Raw genomic sequence first — 17,490 nt, forward strand, 5'->3', positions numbered from 1 at the left:
ACAGAACATGCTACCTTCTCATCCACAAATTTTTAAACCATCACTACTAATAGAAGAACAGTCACAGAGTAAAGGGGATCAACGGGGAGGTACGAATAAAGAAAGAAGGATTCTGGGATTAGTTGAACCCTATAGGAAGCAAGAGAAGGAATATCACTTGAACCAGATAGCTGTCTTCTTCTATTCTGGCATCTCTGAGAAGAGACGGGCAGAGCCGGTACATGTACTTGTGGCTTCTCAGTCTGCAGGTGAAGATGGAAGGGTGAACATTAGAATGAATGCATGAATTGAAGAAGGAATAAATTTGAGAATGGATCACCCAGGTGATCCATTTCTGGACCTGGGGGGCCTCAGTGTCTGTACTTGTAGGCTTTTTCTGGAGCATGTGTTACAAGTGAGAGAAGGGTAGAGAAGAAAGTTAGGGTTGTAGTCCCCTGTTCTTAGGAAAACTGGCTACAGGGAAACAACAAAGCCCTTTCCTCAGTGTGACTGCTATGTCTTTACCTCAGGAGGCAGCACTGGCCGCAACCCAACAGCTGTAATCATTGAGATGGAACATTCACTGAGGGCCTGTGGTGGGAGATCCTGCATTGTCCTCGGTCCACCTGGCACCTCTGGTGCTTCTTTGTGTAACGAATCAGCAGCTGTTCCTTCACATAGTGACTATCCACCCACCAGCAGCCCAACATGGTACAAAATAGTCGGGCTACAATACAGAGCACCTGTCAGGGACAAGGATAAGGATAAAGGTCATCATCCTATCAGAGAGCCTATAAGAACAAGGAAGACTGTGTGGTTAATCCAGCTTGAGAATGAGAAGTAGTCAGGACAGGTCTGAAGAATGCCTATCTGGTGGGGTGCTGTGGCTCACGCCTGCTAATCCCAGCTACTCAGGAGGCTGAGATTTGAGGATTGCAGTTTGAAGCTAGCCAGGGCAGGAAAGTCTGTGAGACTTTTATCTGCAATTAACCACCAGAAAATTGGAAATAGTACTGTGGCTCAAAGTGGTAGAGTGCTATCCTTGAGCAAAAATGAGCTCAGATAGTGTTCAGGCCTGATTTCAAATCTGACAGAAAAAAAAAGCCTATCTGAACTCAGCCTAATAAAAGGATAGGAATTAGATCAGAAAAGAGAGGCCAGGGACATTGCAGAAGGACTCAACTGGTTGAGACAGTGGTGGCAGGAGAAAGCAGGACATTTCCCATCTGATTTCCCCAAGAGGGTAGCTGTGTACCAGAGATATGTAGATATTTAGTACTCTACCAAATTCCCCTAGATACTGTAACAAACCCCCAGAAGCTGGGGACCTTAAAACGATGAAAAGGTATTGTCTCAGTTCTTGAGAGCTTAAGTCTGAGGTTAAGAAGTCAACAGCCTCCCTTCGGGCCGCTTAGGGGATGGTGGATGCCTGCCTCTTCCTGGCTCTTGTAGCTCCCAGCAATCCTTGGCATTCCTCGGGCTGTAGCTGTACTGCTGATGTCTGTCTGTCTGTTCCCTCCTCTACTCATGAGGATGCCAGTCCTGGCATTCAAACCCTGCCCTAATCCAATTTGACCTCCTCTGAATGAATCACATCCACAAACACCTTCCTTCTACACAGTGTCCCATTCTGAAGTTCTAGGTAGGCATAGAGAACTTTATACAACCCACAACCCGTAGTTCATTCCAGAGAGAGAATCCCCAGCTTTTATTAGATTCCCCCAAAATAAAAAGAAAAATAAATGCCCCTAACTCAAACAAAACAAAACACTTGAGTCATTACCTAGGTGAATTGGGGACTAGAAAAGTAGGAAATGGACAAGAAGCATGATATTCATCTTCACCAGTGTCCTGGCACCCAGTTGTGAAGGCCAAGCCCAGTCCCCCTGCCCGTGTTGGTTTGTGGTTCTTCCCAATTGCTTGTTTCATGGACCTGCTCACAGCCTTCACTAGAATGAGCCCAGCCACGCAGTGGAGAGAAGCAGAAAAATGGCCGGAACGATGTCTCTGGTCCTCTCAAGGTTCCTAGTCTATAAAATGAGGTTTGAATCATTTCCCAGCCCACATTCAGAGTTGCTGAAGGGGTGTGTGTGTATGAGTGTGTGTGTATTCTTTTCACACTACATCGTAGCTCCTTTTCCCTCCCTCCTGCACTTCATTTCATCCAGCAGGTTCTTTCTCTACCTCTGTCTCCGACTCTGTCGGAGGGGTGGGATGAACCTCACCTTCTGTGCTCCTTCCACTTTAAACACCTCAAGGATGAAGGCAGGTTCTGAGGAGCATCCAAGGCCCCCATCCCCTCGGGATTTTGCTCGAAATAAACCAGAGCGTCTCTGCTTTGAAGTGCTTATGCCCAGGAGGTTGAAAATGAGCTAATTAGTGATTACAATTAAGTTTGAATTCCTGAACACAACACTTGGTATTATTGCTCTGCTCTTGGGGACAATTGAGTAGTCACCAATTTTCAGGACTTAGTACCCTTCAGGCTCTTCCCAGCTTGCCCAGGATGGGCCTAGCATGAACACAGCAGCTCTGAGGAAGAGCCTATTATCTCAGTAATGTGTTTTCTAAGAATTCTCCCCAGGGCAGTTCTTGGTATGGTTCTGATGGTTGTCTTTGACTCCCCTGGGTGCCATTGTAGCTCACTCTGACCGGGCTTGGCTGAAGGAGAGGCTTGGGGAGTCAGAGAATCTGGATTTTAGGTATATCTAACTTAAGACACATTGCATGGCTTTGGATAAGTCATTTCTGCTTTCTGCTTTCCAATTTTTACCACCTGTAAAAAAATATTTATTTAGATCTTTTTTTCTTCTATGTGTAAATTGTTCTAGAAAGTGTCTATGACTAACAAAGAACTTAGAATACTTTTTTTTTTTTCCGGTTGCAGGTCTTGAACCTTGGGGTTTGGGTGCTGTCTCTGAGCTCTTTTGCTCAAGGCTAACACTCTGCCCCTTGGAGCCACAGTGCTACATCCAGTTTTCCGGGGGTTAAGTGGAGATAAGAGTGTCATAGGCTTTCCTGCCTGGGCTGGCTTTGAACCAGGATCCTCAGATCTCAGACTCCTGAGTAGGTAGGATTTCAGATGTAAACCACCAGTGCCTGTCCAATTTTTTATTTTTGTCCTTTAAGTGTGTCATACATGTAACTGTTGGGCAAATTCTGCTTGATTGCCTACTGTCCAGGTTGGTACATTCAATCCTTGGATATGGCCCAAGGGCCCCCCACCAAATAAATAAACTACTTCCCAATCAGCCAGAGGACAGACCTGCAGACAAAGAATAATAATAAGATGTAATATGAAACACAATGAAATAACACCCTGGGCATAATAATACCCTGGAAATAATACCCTGGGCACTGGAGGAAGACGGAACTCTGGGAAATGTTTGCCCCTTTCTTCCTACCTCCAGGAGGCTCATGAGTTGTTGAAGAGAAGGAGCTGCGGGTACACGCAGTTAGGGTGGGGCTGCTTTCTCCTCTCCAGTTCATCTGAACGTTTCAGCTACCCAGTGGTCTTCCTCTTCCTCTCTCTAGGTACTGTGTGCACAGTGTTTGATGAAGAAATCTGCTGGAAACAGGCCTCCTCCTTCCTGGACAGAAACATCATGTGTCATCCCCCGATGTCTTCCTTTTGGGGCAAGACGCCCCATCCATAGGAGTCCAATGGTCCTGTCAGCCCTTCCTTTCCTGCCCTGGTTGATGTCTCTGGCCCTTTTCTTGACCAAGACTCCAGGAGTCCTTAGAAAAGCCAATGAGATGAATGCATTGTCATGCCTGACTTTGCTGCGCGGCTTCCCTTTCAGAACGAACATTCCAGAACAGATCTTAGAACTGTCCAAGACGTGAATGCGTTGCCACACCTGGCGTTAACGTGTGCTTCTGGGTAGACCTTAGCAGTCTTCGGTGATCTTACGGCTCAGCAGAAAAGTATGGTGAAAAGGGAAATTCATTAATCAGGAAAAAAAAAAGGAAGAGCAGGAATATTCATTCCATCAGCACATGTGTATTGTCAGGCTGGGAGAACAGGGTGGTAGCTCAGGCCCAAACGCTGGTTGCAGGTTTCTTATTCACGGGGTTCAATTCTTTCCATTGCATGCATGCTCCCCACCACTCCGGGCTATCATCACCTCTGCCTTGGAAATTTCCACTTCGTTTCCACGCACACCTCATTGTAATGCATTCACCATATGGTAGCCAGAGAGAGGGACCATTCTAAGATGTGAAATGTAAACCAGAAAAATGCCACTCCCTCGTTGAAGCTTTCCAAATATTTGCACTGCATGTAAACTAAAAATCCAAACGCCTTACCAAGTCTTCTCACCATTTGCAAAATCTGGTATCTGCCTTCCTCTCCGGCCCTACCTGTAACCTCTCTACTTGTCACTCACTAGGCAAAGTGTCCCTCCTCCCTCACAGTTCTGCTCAAGGACCACTGCCCCCGCTGAGTTAGTAACTTGACTGTCTCACTCTCCGACGTAGCCATGGCTCCTTTCAGCTTACGATTCCAATCTCAACTCGAAAGACCTTCTCACTCCTGTTATCCTATACTCAGGAGGCTGAGATCTGAGGATTGAAGCTGGAAGCCAGCCCAGACAGAAAAGTCCCAGTGAGACTTTTATCTCTAACAAACTACTCAAAAAAAGCCAGAAGAGGCGCTGTAGCTCAAGTAGTAGAGCATGAGCCTTGAGCACAAAGAGGCTCAGGGATAGTACTCAGGCCCTGAGTTCAAGCCTCAGGACTAGAAAAAAAAAGACAGACCTTTTCTTTTCCTCCCTCCCTCCCTCCCTCCCTCCCTCCCTCCTTCTGTCCCTCCCTCCCTCCCTCCCTCCCTCCCTTCCCTTCCCTTCCCTTCCTTCCTTCCTTCCTTCCTTCCTTCCTTCCTTCCTTCCTTCCTTCCTTCCTTCCTCCCTTCCTTCCTCCCTCCCTTCCTCCCTTCCTTCCTCCCTTCCTTCCTCCCTTCCTTCCTTCCCTCCCCCCTCTCTTTCTCTCACATGCTTGCTTGCTTGCTTGCTTCTTTTGGTGGAATCTTCCCTGGCCATTTCACATAGACTTTCTCCTTAACTTCCATCACCACAGTCCTTTACTTCGGCTCTTCGTTACTCTCTTCATAGCTTTTATCATAAGCTGAGATGCTCTTATTCATTTGTTATGCTTCCTTCCCCTCCACAGTTGTATTCTTGCCATCTAGAAAATAGTATAATTTGAAATGGATAACCAGCAAATACTTGTCCAATGGTTGGTTGACGATGGTAAAAGTCATCCTACATACGCGAACTCTTAAACTCACAAGCAAAATAGAGAAAGGAAAGCTATCTACTTGACTCCTATCAGCTCTCTTGTGACCCACAGAAAAAAATCTCTGGGGTGGATAGTACTATTATAGCCGTACAGCCATGTTACAGTTACATAAAGAAAAAGTCAGATGAGTTAAAGAATTAGCCTAAATTACAGTTTGTGGCCAAAGAATTTATCCTCACTAACATCAATAAAGATTTCTGAGAGCTCTGGCTGCCAGTGGCTCATGCTGGTAATCCTAGCTACTTTGGAGGCTGAGACCTAGCGAGTACAGTGTGAAGCCAGCCTGGGCAAGAAAATGTATGAGACTCTTATCTCCAGTTAACCACCAAAAAACAATCAAAACAAACAAACAAACAAACCTAGAATTGGTCTCAAATGGTAGATCACCAGCCTGGAGAGACGAGGCTAAGGGAAAGTTCCTAGTCACTGAGTTCAAGCCCCAGTGCTGGCATTTAAAATTTACACACACACACACACACACACACACACACACACACACACACACACACACACACACACACACACACACACACACAAAATCACAGGAGGGAAATTATTCTTGTCATGGTACCGTGTGTTGTCTATCCAGTACACTAGAAAGGGAAATCTAAAGCAGGACTCTGTTCTCATATATAGTTCTTGTGCATCTCACTCATTCTGGGCACATTTACTACATTCAGTCATTGATCTATGTACTTGTTCCCCACTTTATCACCAGACACTGTATAGATCGAAGTGGTCCCAAGGAGGATCTCTGGACCATGGTGAGGGGCTGTTCTTGGTCTTCCCTAGAAATAGTTCCCAATCAGATCTGTTGGTCAAACTCTTTTCCTGACTAAAAAAAGATCATGACCATAGTATGCCCTTTAACCCGAGTTCTGACATGGAGGAGACCCTGAGGAGTGGCTGTAACAATGAAGATACTAGAACTTGGACTTCCGTTCCCCAACCAGGCTGCCTAGAGAGAAAACTCAATAAGGCACTGGGTAATTTTTCCCTTTCATCCCATTAAAAAAAAAATCCGGCTCACGTTGCTTCCATTGCCTTCTACCTCTACAGCTTGTACAAGCAACTGAAAGCAATAAGCATAATTTAAATGCTCTGTCTTTCCTAATTAAAATCCACCCAGAGAGGCATGCCAGATTTATTTCAGTCCATGTGGCAGAGGAAGTCCCATTATATGAATCCAGGCTTCTAAATAGTTCCAGGGGAGGTCTGTCCATGCACATGTGTGGTCATGGGTGTGTGTACCCATGCATATGTACATATATGTACGTGTGGTGTAGGTTCGGGGATGTTACCAAGAAGGTGTAATTGCCCTGAACCATTTGAAGGGTATGGATGCTCAAGATGGAGCAATCCCAATGGAGCCATTGGGATTCGCTTCCTGAGGCTCCTTGGGCTCGTGTAGAGCCTGATGTCTGCCTTGGCTCTCTGCAGCAGTTCAGGAGCAATGTACTAGAGTGGTTTTTCCATGAGGGAATGGTTGTCCCAGCTCTCTCAGCAGAGGCTCCACATGCTTGGCAGCTCTTCTTGGAAGCAGAGGTTGCCAGAGCAGCTGTGTCAGCCTGGCTTCCCCAGAAAAGATGGAAGACAGGCAGGGAACCCTCTGCTAACACAGGGACTTCCTGCCAGGGACAACTCAGAGGGAGCCACTCAGGAAACCAAGTCCAGATACTGGGGAGATAATGGAGAAAGAAGGTGGACAAGAAAGAGGAGAAAGAAGGACACCCGGGAAGGACAAGGAAGTTTGAAACGCGTAAGGGACTTTCTTTCTGGGGGGCAGATGTTACTTTTCAAGGGAAAGCAGTTATTTCTGTGGAAGGAGGAAAGCTGGCTGAAGCCGGAAGGTGATTCAAAGCATGCTTTTCACTTTCAGGAGATTTGTCCTTCTCATCACCCAGCCCTGGACTCTTGCCTGTGAGTCTGCTAATACGGTTGTTTAAAAATATGTATAATTATCTTTTTCTCTTATTGAGAAATCTGTTTCTCAAGAGTCTGTCTGCTATAGTGTCACTGGAAAGAGAAGTCCACAGACTGGAAAAAGAAGTCCATAGATGGGAAAGAAGAAGAGAAGATGTTAAAGAAACTCCTTACTACTCAGTGGGAAAAGATATTCTGCTCCAAAAAGGAGTCTCCAAGGGTGAAGAACAAAGAAGGCAGACTAAGAGGTAGGAGATGTAGGCTGTTTTTGACCCCTGCTACTCAAGGTCAAACTTAGAATTGTTGCAAGTGGGAGTGGAACATAAAGATAAGGAAATTGGTAGCTTACCCCTGAAAATAAAAAATAAAATAGAACCAGAGTAGACTATGGGAGCGGGGGAAGCCATCCAGGTAAGTGTGTCATACACCTAACTTGCCAAAATTGGCAGACTCCAAATTCTTGCAAGGAACCCATCTGAAGTCCTCAGGGAGACTTAGGAACTGGAAGAAATGAAGGAATGGATGGGGTGATAATCAGTGACTACAGCCTACCAGGAACTCGCTGCGGAGCCCAGGTTAGGAACCACACATCAAGCTCCCCAAAGGGAAGGGGGAAATTCTCTTCCCAGGTCAGTATCCATGAACCCAATCAAAATGTCCCAGCATCAACCTGTGGCCAGAAAACTAGAACCAAGACTCCTCTCCTCACCAGAGCATGTATACATCAAACCTGCCTCTGGTCACACTGTTGAGAAAGAGAAGGCAAACAGATGAACTGTTCTGAAATTTCTACTTTGAATTGACTGAATTTCTAACTCCAAAGAGATCAAGTTGAGTGAAAGAGCCCATTTTACATTGGAAAAAAGAAGAAATTACCTCTAATTGGCCAATTAAGTTTGGTGGGACTCAAAAAAAAAAAAGATGAAATGTATTATAGCTCCCTTTAAGAGCTGCATTTCCAGTCACCTCCCTCCCCCCACAATTGAGTTAAGGCATAAAATGTTTGGCCTATCGGTAATAATGACCTTGTACAGCTGTACAAGTCATTTTCACATGCATTATCTTTGTGCACTTCGCATCAAATCAAAAGAGAAGGTATTAGTCTAACATGCCAGATGCAGAAAGTAGAGGCTTAGCAGCAGTACCTGCCTTGTCAACGTTCAACAGCACAGAAGAGATTTTAGGTTTATTTCCTCCAGGACCTTTTCAACTAACGCTGATGAATCTCAGTCTGATATATAGTGGTTCTCAGCTGAGGGTGATTTCTGGAGTCCATTTTTATTGTCACCATTGGGTAAAGGGGATTTTACTGATATTTAGTGAGTAGAGGCTAGCAATATAGCTAAACACTCCAGAATGCCAAGGACAGCTTTTATAACAAGGAATTATCTCACCTAAAATGTCAATAGTACAGAAAAGGTAGAGAAGCCCTTAAACATATTATAGGGGAAATAGCTCCATCCTTTCACACTTGAAAAAGATGGACAAGATCCTAGACCCAAAGTGGCTATGACTTAGGAAAGAAAGCCATATTAGAGAACTTGCTAGCCAGATACAGAGTCGTATTGAAGCTTCATTTCTAAAGTGGTACAGGATGGGTGTATCAGAGGTCTTATCAGAGAGTTTACTCCTTAAGACAGGGAAGTCAAGGCTGTACTGGAAGCAGAACACCTTTCACCTCCTCTTCCAGTGTACAGGCAATTATTTTCAGTAACAAATTAAAAACAAAAAAAGTCAGGTGCTGGTGCCTTATGCCTGTAATCCTAGCTACACAAGAGGTTGAGTTCTGAGGAATGTGGTTCAAAGCCAGCCTGGGCAGGCAAGTCCATGAGATTGCTTTCTCCAATTGACCACCAGATTAATTAACTGAAGTGGAGCTATGGCTCAAAGTGGTAGAGCACTAGCCTTGAGGAAAAAAAGAAAAAAAATGCTCAGGGACAGTGGCCAGGCCCTGAGTTCAAGCCCCATGACTGACAAGGGAAAAAAAATCATATATAGCCGGGCGCTGGTGGCTCATGCCTGTAATCCTAGCTACTCAGGAGGCTGAGATCTGAGGATCGAGGTTCAAAGCCAGCCCTGGCAGGAAAGACCGTGAGACTCCTATCTCCAATAAACCACCAGAAAAAACGGAAATGGCGCTGTAGCTCAAGTGGTAGAGCGCTCGCCTTGAGCTGAAGAGCTGAGGGACAGCGCCCAGGCCCAGAGTTCAAGCCCCACGACCAACAAAAAAAAAATAAAAATAAAAAAATCATATATATATATATATATATATATATATATATATATATATATATAAACAAGAACTAGAAAAATACATGAGAAAAATGTATTCTATATCTTTAGCTATCAGAGAAATGCGAATCAAAACAACATTGAAAAATAGATAAAAAAACAACTTTGAGATTTCATGTTACTCCAATCAGATGGCTATCATCCAAAGAACCACAATTAACAAATATTGACCAGGAAAGGTGAACTCTTATACAGCATTGGTGGGAATGGGAATCAGTATGTAGATTCCTCAAAAAACTAAAAACAGAAATACCCTCTGATTCAACCAGGCATACTACTCCTAGGTATATATACTCAAAGTCAGCCTACTGCAGCGATACCTTCTCACCCATGTGTATCTGGGTACTAGTACACAGTAGCCCAGGCTAGGTAGAAATCAGGCTGGGTGGCTATGAATAAGAGAACCAGAAATATGATGTATCTACTCAATAGCATTTTACTCAGTCATAAAGAAGAATGATCCTGTGTTGTTTTCAGGAAAATAGATAGGCCTAGAGATCATCATGTTAAATGACATGAACCAGACTTGGAAAGACAAGTACTGCATGTGTTTTTTTCTCTTATGCAAGATTTAGAATTTTTTTTTAGAAGACAAAATAAGCCAGGCACCAGTGGCTCATGTCTGCAATCCTAGATACTCAGAAGACTGAGATCTGGGACTTGTGGTTTGAAGCCAGCCTGGGCAGTAAAGTCTGTGAGACTCTTATCTTCAATAAACTACTCAGAAAAAGTGGAAATGGTTTGTGGTAGAGTGCTAGCCTTGAGCCAGAGAAGCTCAGGGACGGTGCCCAGGCTCAGAGTTCAAGTCCTAGGACTGGAAAAAGGACAAAACATGGAAGCAAAAGGGAGATATGGAAGGAGAAAAGGAGTAGTGATGATGGGGAGAGAAAGGAAAGTAAGATAGAGGGATGATTCTCACCTGAGGGCGTTTTAGGCCTGTAGGAAGGTGTCATACGAAAACATTCCACAATTCATATCTGTTAATAAAAACAAAAGGGAAGTGAAGGGTAAACAAAGGAGGAGGCTGCAATGCTTGGTAAGAAATGTATGCATTATCCTGCCCATGTAATTGTAGCCCCCCTGTACAGTATGTTCTCAAATAAAATAAAATACAATTAAAAATTTAAAAAAAAAATAGCCAAGAATGATTTATAAAAAAACAAAAACAAAAAACAAAATGTCCAGAAACACATCATTGTTTTCTTTTTAAAATACAGTCAATCAAGAAGAATGGTAGAATACTTTTTAGTTATATTATTATTACTATTAATTATTATTTTTCCTTCGGTGATACTGAGGTTTGAACTCAAGGCCTCACACTTGCTAAATAAGAGCTTATCACCTTGGCAATACTTCTAGATCTTTTGGCTTTAGATTATGTTATAGAAACAGAGTCTTGATTTTTTTGCCTTTGGCCGGCCTTGGATCTTGACTCTCCTACTTCTGCTTTTTCCCCTTAATAGCTGGAACTACAATCATGTGATACGATGCCCAGTTTATTATTTTGAAATATGGTCCTGGTAACCTCTTTGCTCAAACTGATCTCCAACTATGATCTTCACATCTTCACCTCTTATGTAGCTGGAACATTAATGTCATACTTTTCATGTCATTAACATCATATATCGGCCTTCTGCAATGATAAATAATAATAGAGATTTTAGGTTTATTTCCTAACACCTGTAAATTTGTTAATAACTGAGTCAAAATTCACCATTTTAGCATGCTTCTGTTCCAGAGATTGCAGCCACACTTTTTAAGCTCTTTTCACATGTAGCTGACTGGAGAACAAGTTTTGGAACTTCCTTTTACATAAAGCAGTAAGGTTACAAACAAGTACTTTCCAGTTAGGAATTTTATTATTCATATGAGGGTAAGATCAGTTGAGATTCAGAAAAACCCCATTTCCCAATAACTTCCCCAAATTGCACCATTGCTCAGGTCCCGTTTCCTTTCAGGATCTATTCTTGAAGCTTTCCAAAGTTTCCAAAGTTGAAAATTTCCACTAAAGGACCTCCAGCAGACATTTCATAATTTCTGTTACATTTGGTAAAAACTTGGGAAATTTTTCTTGCTCTAAAATAAAAAAAAGAAAATGATTGAGTAGCAAAATATATTGGCATTATTTCTTTTAAAAGCTCATGGGTAGGGCTGGGAAGGTGGCTCAGTGGTAGAGTGCTTGCCTGGGTTCAATTCCTCAGTACCACATAAGCAGAAAAAACTGGAAGAGTGCTAGCCTTGAGCTGAAGAGCTAAGGGACAGCATTGAGGCCCAGAGTTCAGGCCCCAAGACCAGCAAAAAAAAAAAAAAGCTAATGGGTAAAGAAAAAAGAAGCCAATGAGTGCAGGTGGCTCATGCCTGTAATCCTAACTGCTCAGGAGGCTGAGATCTGAGAATCATGATTCAAAGCCAGCCTGGGCAGGAAAATTTGTGGGACTCTTACCTTCAATTAACCACAAAAAGCCAGAAGGAGAGTTATGGCTCAAGTATTAGAGTGCTAGCCTTGAGCATAAAAGCTCAGGGACAACACCCTGAGTTCAAGCATTCAGACAGGGAAAAAAAAACCCAAACCAAACCAAAAGACAATGGACCTCTTTATTGCACATAATGACAGCTGGTCCATTGGCCTTTCAGCCCTTGGTATGTATCCCTTGGATTATTCTTGAGGGGGAGAAAAAAGTAAAAGGTCTTTGTGGGATAAGGCAGGTTTCATTGAATCATTGCGTTTCAAGATTAGTGTTTTCTAGCTTTTAAAAAGAAATCTTGGCAAGAAGAAGATGCAAACACATTAAGAAACGAACAACACACATTTGTAACTAATTAGGATTAGATTTGGTGGCAATGTATAACATCTAGTCTCTGTCCTCGGAGATGTCTGAGGAAGGGGCTATTTTGTGTATAAATGTATTTAAACCATGGTGTAGGAAGCTAGCTGTTACAAGAGGAGAGTTTATGTGGAATCGGGTGAAGCTCACAAGAGGAAACAACCATTTCCATCTCAGGAGACTAGACGACTAGGTAGGATTCAGATAACCCTAGAAGACAGTGGATGTAGGGAATGCCTCAATTTCACCACTAGCAAAAGAGCTATTGGGACAACTTTGCCTTTGACTTCACCTTGGAAACTATCAAAAGAAGAGTCAGACAAGGGGGTCTATGTTAACCAGCCTGGTTTGGGAAATAGGGATTGGCCATAAGATGATTGTGTGGAGCTGTGCACAGCATTCTTCTCGTCATATTTCCACTCAAGACCACAAAGCTCTCATTTGGAAAATGAAAGGCTTGGCCAGATGGAATATAACAAGTGCTATTCCAGCATTGTGTGTCCTACACATGCCTGACCATGAGAAATGGTCTTTTAGCTCACACAGACTACGTTGAGTGGGTCTCACAGCTGTGGTGTGTGTACAGGGTCCTGGACTCCTCCTCCCATTTCCTATCCACTGTCTGGAGACTTGAATCCCAACCCGACTTTCTTATAGTTGTTTCCATCTGTCATCTACACCCACCCGTTCACATCCCCCTCAGAGACCCCTGTTCTCAGAAGGGAGAGAGTAAGATGGGAAAGAAGGAGTTGAGGGACAGGGGAGAGAGGGTGGATGAAAGACAAGAGTGTGATTGAGAGAGAGAATGACCCCCTCAGTATAAAAATAGCTCAGATGCAAGGATTCCTCTGGGAACTGAGACCAAAGGAGGTGCTCACCCATCTCGTAGCTTCTTTTAAATTGAATTCTTCTGTCTCTGAGATTCATCTTTATTCAAAAGAAAGGAAAGACTTTGGTCTTTTAAGGCTTCTTTTCATGAAGTCTTTTGTGTGTGCGCGCACACACGCACATGCCTTTGCTTTCTTCTGTAGCTCTGGAGAGACATCAGGGAAGACTAGGGGCCTGTACAAAGGGGTGATAGGGTTTTACAAGGCTGCTTAGGTAAGAGGTGGGCGGCTGGAGACAGGGAGGGGTGTCACCAGGCACAGAAGCCTTGTCAAAGGACACTCATTTTCAGGCTGCAAAGCTAGGAAGAGAAAGGTTGGGAAGAGGAGAACCAGGTTACAGGAGGGGAGTAAGGCAGCCCTGTTTCGGGTGGAGCCAACCGAATACTACTGTCGGCCTCACAAATCCTAACCTTTCCAGCAGCAGAACTGGTGGGAGGGAGGAGAAACACCACAGTGCTGGCTAGGGAGGCAGCAACCTGTCAGAGGCTCCCAGTCTTCTTTAAATTTACTCACAGTTATTGAATTGGGGCTGTGGATACTGGAGTACATAGCAAAGGGTAGTGAGCTCTTCCAGCCAGTAAGGAATTGGGCCTGTGGTCAGGAAGCATGGCCGGAGGGACACAGGGATGTCAAGACACACTCTTCTTCCCAGGTCTGTCCTTGTCCAATGACCTTGGACAAGGCTTGCCCCACCAGCCAATGTTTCCTTGTTTATTCTACCCCGAGTACCTCCCCGCATTACCACAAGGGTTCAGATGAAAAGCAGATGAGGGAATGTGGAGCTGTGCTGAGATGCTTGACCTGGCCCATCCTTCTCCCATGGATAGGAGCCATCTTCCTCTCTCAAGAGTGACTTCCTCAAGGGGGATCCTAGTGAGACTCTCCCTGCTCATTCCTTCCTCTCGCCCCTTCCCAAGTCAGGGGATGCTGCCCGGACAAAGAACATAATTGATTATGGAAGAAGAAACCAGAGTTGTAACCTGGTCTTGGTGACTCATGCTGGAAGTCCATGGAATCGACTTCCAAGGGAAACCACGCTTTTCCCAGCCGGCTAGGAACTTGGGGTTCAACTCAAGGGCAGTGACCTCTGGTCTTTCCCCTCTGGGGACTCAAGCCTAGTAGTAGTTTCAGAATATTTACTCAGAAAAAGGTTTGTAGACTGCACTCTGTGTGTCAGGGGATGCACAGCTAGAACCAGAAGCAAAGCAAGAGTTCTGTTTTACTTGTGTCTATGCAAACTTGCAGTGATAATTACATCTGTGGTGTCACATCTGTGGTGCATGGACTGTCAATCTTAGGGTAGAAGGTTAACGGGCCATGGTGACTGTTAAGGGACAAGACTGATGGTGTGCACAAGCATTAAGCCTAGCATTTGCAAACCTAAAGTATTTACTATCTACTCTCTACCAATCAATCAAAGAAATCTCCTTCCTCGATCTTAAGGTAATGCTAGTAGATGAAAGATTCTCAATGACTCTTTTCTTAGGCCATATCCTCTAATATGTTTAAGATAGAAACCTTGCAAGTAAATGTAGCCTAAGGGATAAAAGTGCTAAATGGTTTCCTCGTGTGTCCTCAGGCCCCTTGTGTTATTCATTTGATTTTCAAAGGAAGCTAGTTCTGGGTTACTTCCTCCCAAAGGCTTCTTATCTATCATCTGTGATGTCCAGGAAGGGGAGAGGAGACTGGGCAATATGGAAAGCAGAACTTGACCTGTTGAATGTGTAATAATTCAGGCTGCCAAATGCTTTGTGCGTGTTACCTGTGTATAGCAAACCATGTTAAGATGGCATTAAATGACTCCCAGATTCAGAAAGATAGAGCATAACCTCACCCATGAAAAGGGCTTCTCCATGAATACTCAACAAATATGTTTATTAAATAAAATGTCAGAAAAACAGTTAGCCAGGTTTAAGTTAGCTCCCAAATGTGTGTTATTTCCATGCTAGGTCCTCCTGCCCAACTCATAGAAGGCAGCCACTGACTGCTTCCAAATGCTGTGCATCACTTGATAAGCTTTCTACCAGGAGATGTCACTCAGGAAAAACTCAGAGACCATGCACCAAATAACGAGCAGTGACTTTCTGCCCCCCACATCCCTCTCTGTGCATGAAGGACTCTGCAAGGCACTTTGGTGGATTGTGAACAAAGGACATTTAAAAGCAAGTATCTCATGGCACCCATGGTTGTAAGGAGCAGATGCCCTTACTAGCCCTCATAAACTTAGGCTGGGCTGGGCACTGGTGACTCATGCCTATAATCCTTGCTACTCTGGAGGCTGAGATCTGAAGATGACGGTTCAAAGCCAGCCCAGGCAAGAAAGTCTGTGAGACTCTTATCTCCAATTAACCACTGGAAAACTGGAAGTGGTGCTATGACTCAAGTGGTAGAGCACTAATCTTGAGCTGAAGAGCTGAGAGATAGTGCCTAGGCCCAGAGTTCATGCCCCATGACCAACAAAAACAAACACTTGGGATGGGGATGGTAATTATAATGTCAGGTATTGTATTGATCTTCAGAGATACTCAGCAATTAGACAATAGGAAGGGCCAGAAGCAGGACACCTCAAGGGCTTTGAAGGATTGCAAAGAGCCTTAATAATCTGCCATTTTTGGAAGTGGTGCTGTGGCTCAAGTGGTAGAGCGCTCGCCTTGAGCTGAAGAGCACAGGGACAGTGCCCAGACCCAGAGTTCAAGCCCCAAGACTGACCAAAAAAATAAATAAATAATCTGCCATTTTCTACTCCACTGATCCATGCAGCCCCTCTATAAGAGTTAGGGCACTTTGCCAATGGTAGTGTACATGGGAATCACCCAGCTTAATCATCTAACTGGGGAGAGAGGGGGGTCACACAGCTACTGGTGTACAAAAATATTCGCGGGATAAGTGTGCATACAATTTAAAGGAATTTCCAGATCTTCAACTTTTTTTTTTTGGTCATGGGGCTTGAACTCTGGGCCTGGGCACTGTCCCTTTGCTCTTTAGCTCAAGGTGAACTTTCTTCCACTTGAGCCACAGTGCCACTTCCAGTTTTCTGGTGGTTAAATGGAGATAAGAGTCTCATGGACTTTTCCTGCCTGGGCTGGCTTTGAACTATGATCCTCAGATCGCATCCTCCTGAGTAGCTAGGATTACAAGTGTGAACAACCAGTGCCTGGCCAGATCTTCAACTTTTATCTCTTTTTTAAAACTGACCTGTTTGAGAAAGTCCTTGTTGAAATCTGCTGGTTTTTTTTTTCTTTCCTCCTCTTCTTTAGGTTGTTGCTGACACGCTCTAGGTGCATGGTTAGACCCACGAGGGCTGTTTGTGCTTTACATATGCAGGCTTGCTTTTTTGTTGCTGTTCCCTAAACAACCCAATTATTTACATAGACTCTGAACTGGCTTGTGGAAAGCACCTCTGTATATGATGCCATTCAATGAACCAGAATTCATGTCACTTCTATGTATGTCACCTCGGATGACCTCAGCTTGTCTTAACTTCTGCAAGCAGGGCAGCAATTTTCCCTATCTCATTAGGTTGATATTGGGATCCAATAAATGGTTCCATGTGTGTATTACAGTGCCTGGCACACAAGTCATTTATTAGTAGTTTTAAAAGTATTATTGTTTTATTAACTGTAAGTATGGTCTGTAAAGGGTGACTTGGTTATGGAGGTGAGAACAGAATCCATTCATCAAAATACACATAAGCCAGTGGCTCACACCTAGAAAATCCTAGAGATCTGAGGGTCACGGTTCAAAGCCAGCCTGGGCAGGAAAATGTGTGAGACTGTTATCTCCAATCAACAACCTGAAAACCAGAAGTGGCACGGTGGCTCAAGTGGTAGAGCACTCGCCTTGAGTTGAAGAGCTCAGGCCCAGAGTTCAAGCCTCATGACCAACCCCCTCCCACCCCTGCAAGAAAAAAAAAATTTAAGGAAGGGGGGAAAAATCAAGTTTTATTAAAAATTAAGAATAACAGAAAAAGATTTGGACTTCACAGCATAAACACCACCAATAACATGGTGGCCAACCGAATTAACTTTATGTTAACTTGTACCTGTTTGCGGGATGCCATATTTGTGGTGTTTGTCAAAAGTATAAGGTCTTAGTTATTGTTGATAAGGTGCTCAAAAATCAAATGTTTTATGTCTTGACTTAAATACTCTGGCTCTCGCACACACACACACACACACACACAAAACCACTGTATATACTTGGCCTTCTGTAAAATGCACTGCATTTGTTACAAAATGTAATTCATTAAGACTTAGGAGGGCGTTTTACGAATCTTTCAATGATAT

The 17,490-nt window shown here is 43.9% G+C and overlaps 1 protein-coding gene across 1 annotated transcript in view; it reads left to right on the forward strand.

Annotated features, from left to right (window-relative positions):
* Mmd (monocyte to macrophage differentiation associated) overlaps positions 1 to 4,721 on the forward strand; it is a 59,965-nt gene extending 55,244 nt beyond the window's left edge. Inside the window, exon 7 of the mRNA XM_069993251.1 lies at positions 3,514 to 4,721. Within this exon, the coding sequence (XP_069849352.1) occupies positions 3,514 to 3,825 (312 nt within the window). The 3' untranslated portion in view covers positions 3,826 to 4,721. The remainder of the gene's footprint in view (positions 1 to 3,513) is intronic.
* The last annotated feature ends 12,769 nt before the right edge of the window (positions 4,722 to 17,490 follow it).

This window comes from Dipodomys merriami, unplaced genomic scaffold (genome assembly GCF_024711535.1).
Source record: "Dipodomys merriami isolate MVZ:Mamm:240054 unplaced genomic scaffold, mDipMer1.0.p SCAF_42, whole genome shotgun sequence".
NCBI lineage: Eukaryota > Metazoa > Chordata > Mammalia > Rodentia > Heteromyidae > Dipodomys > Dipodomys merriami.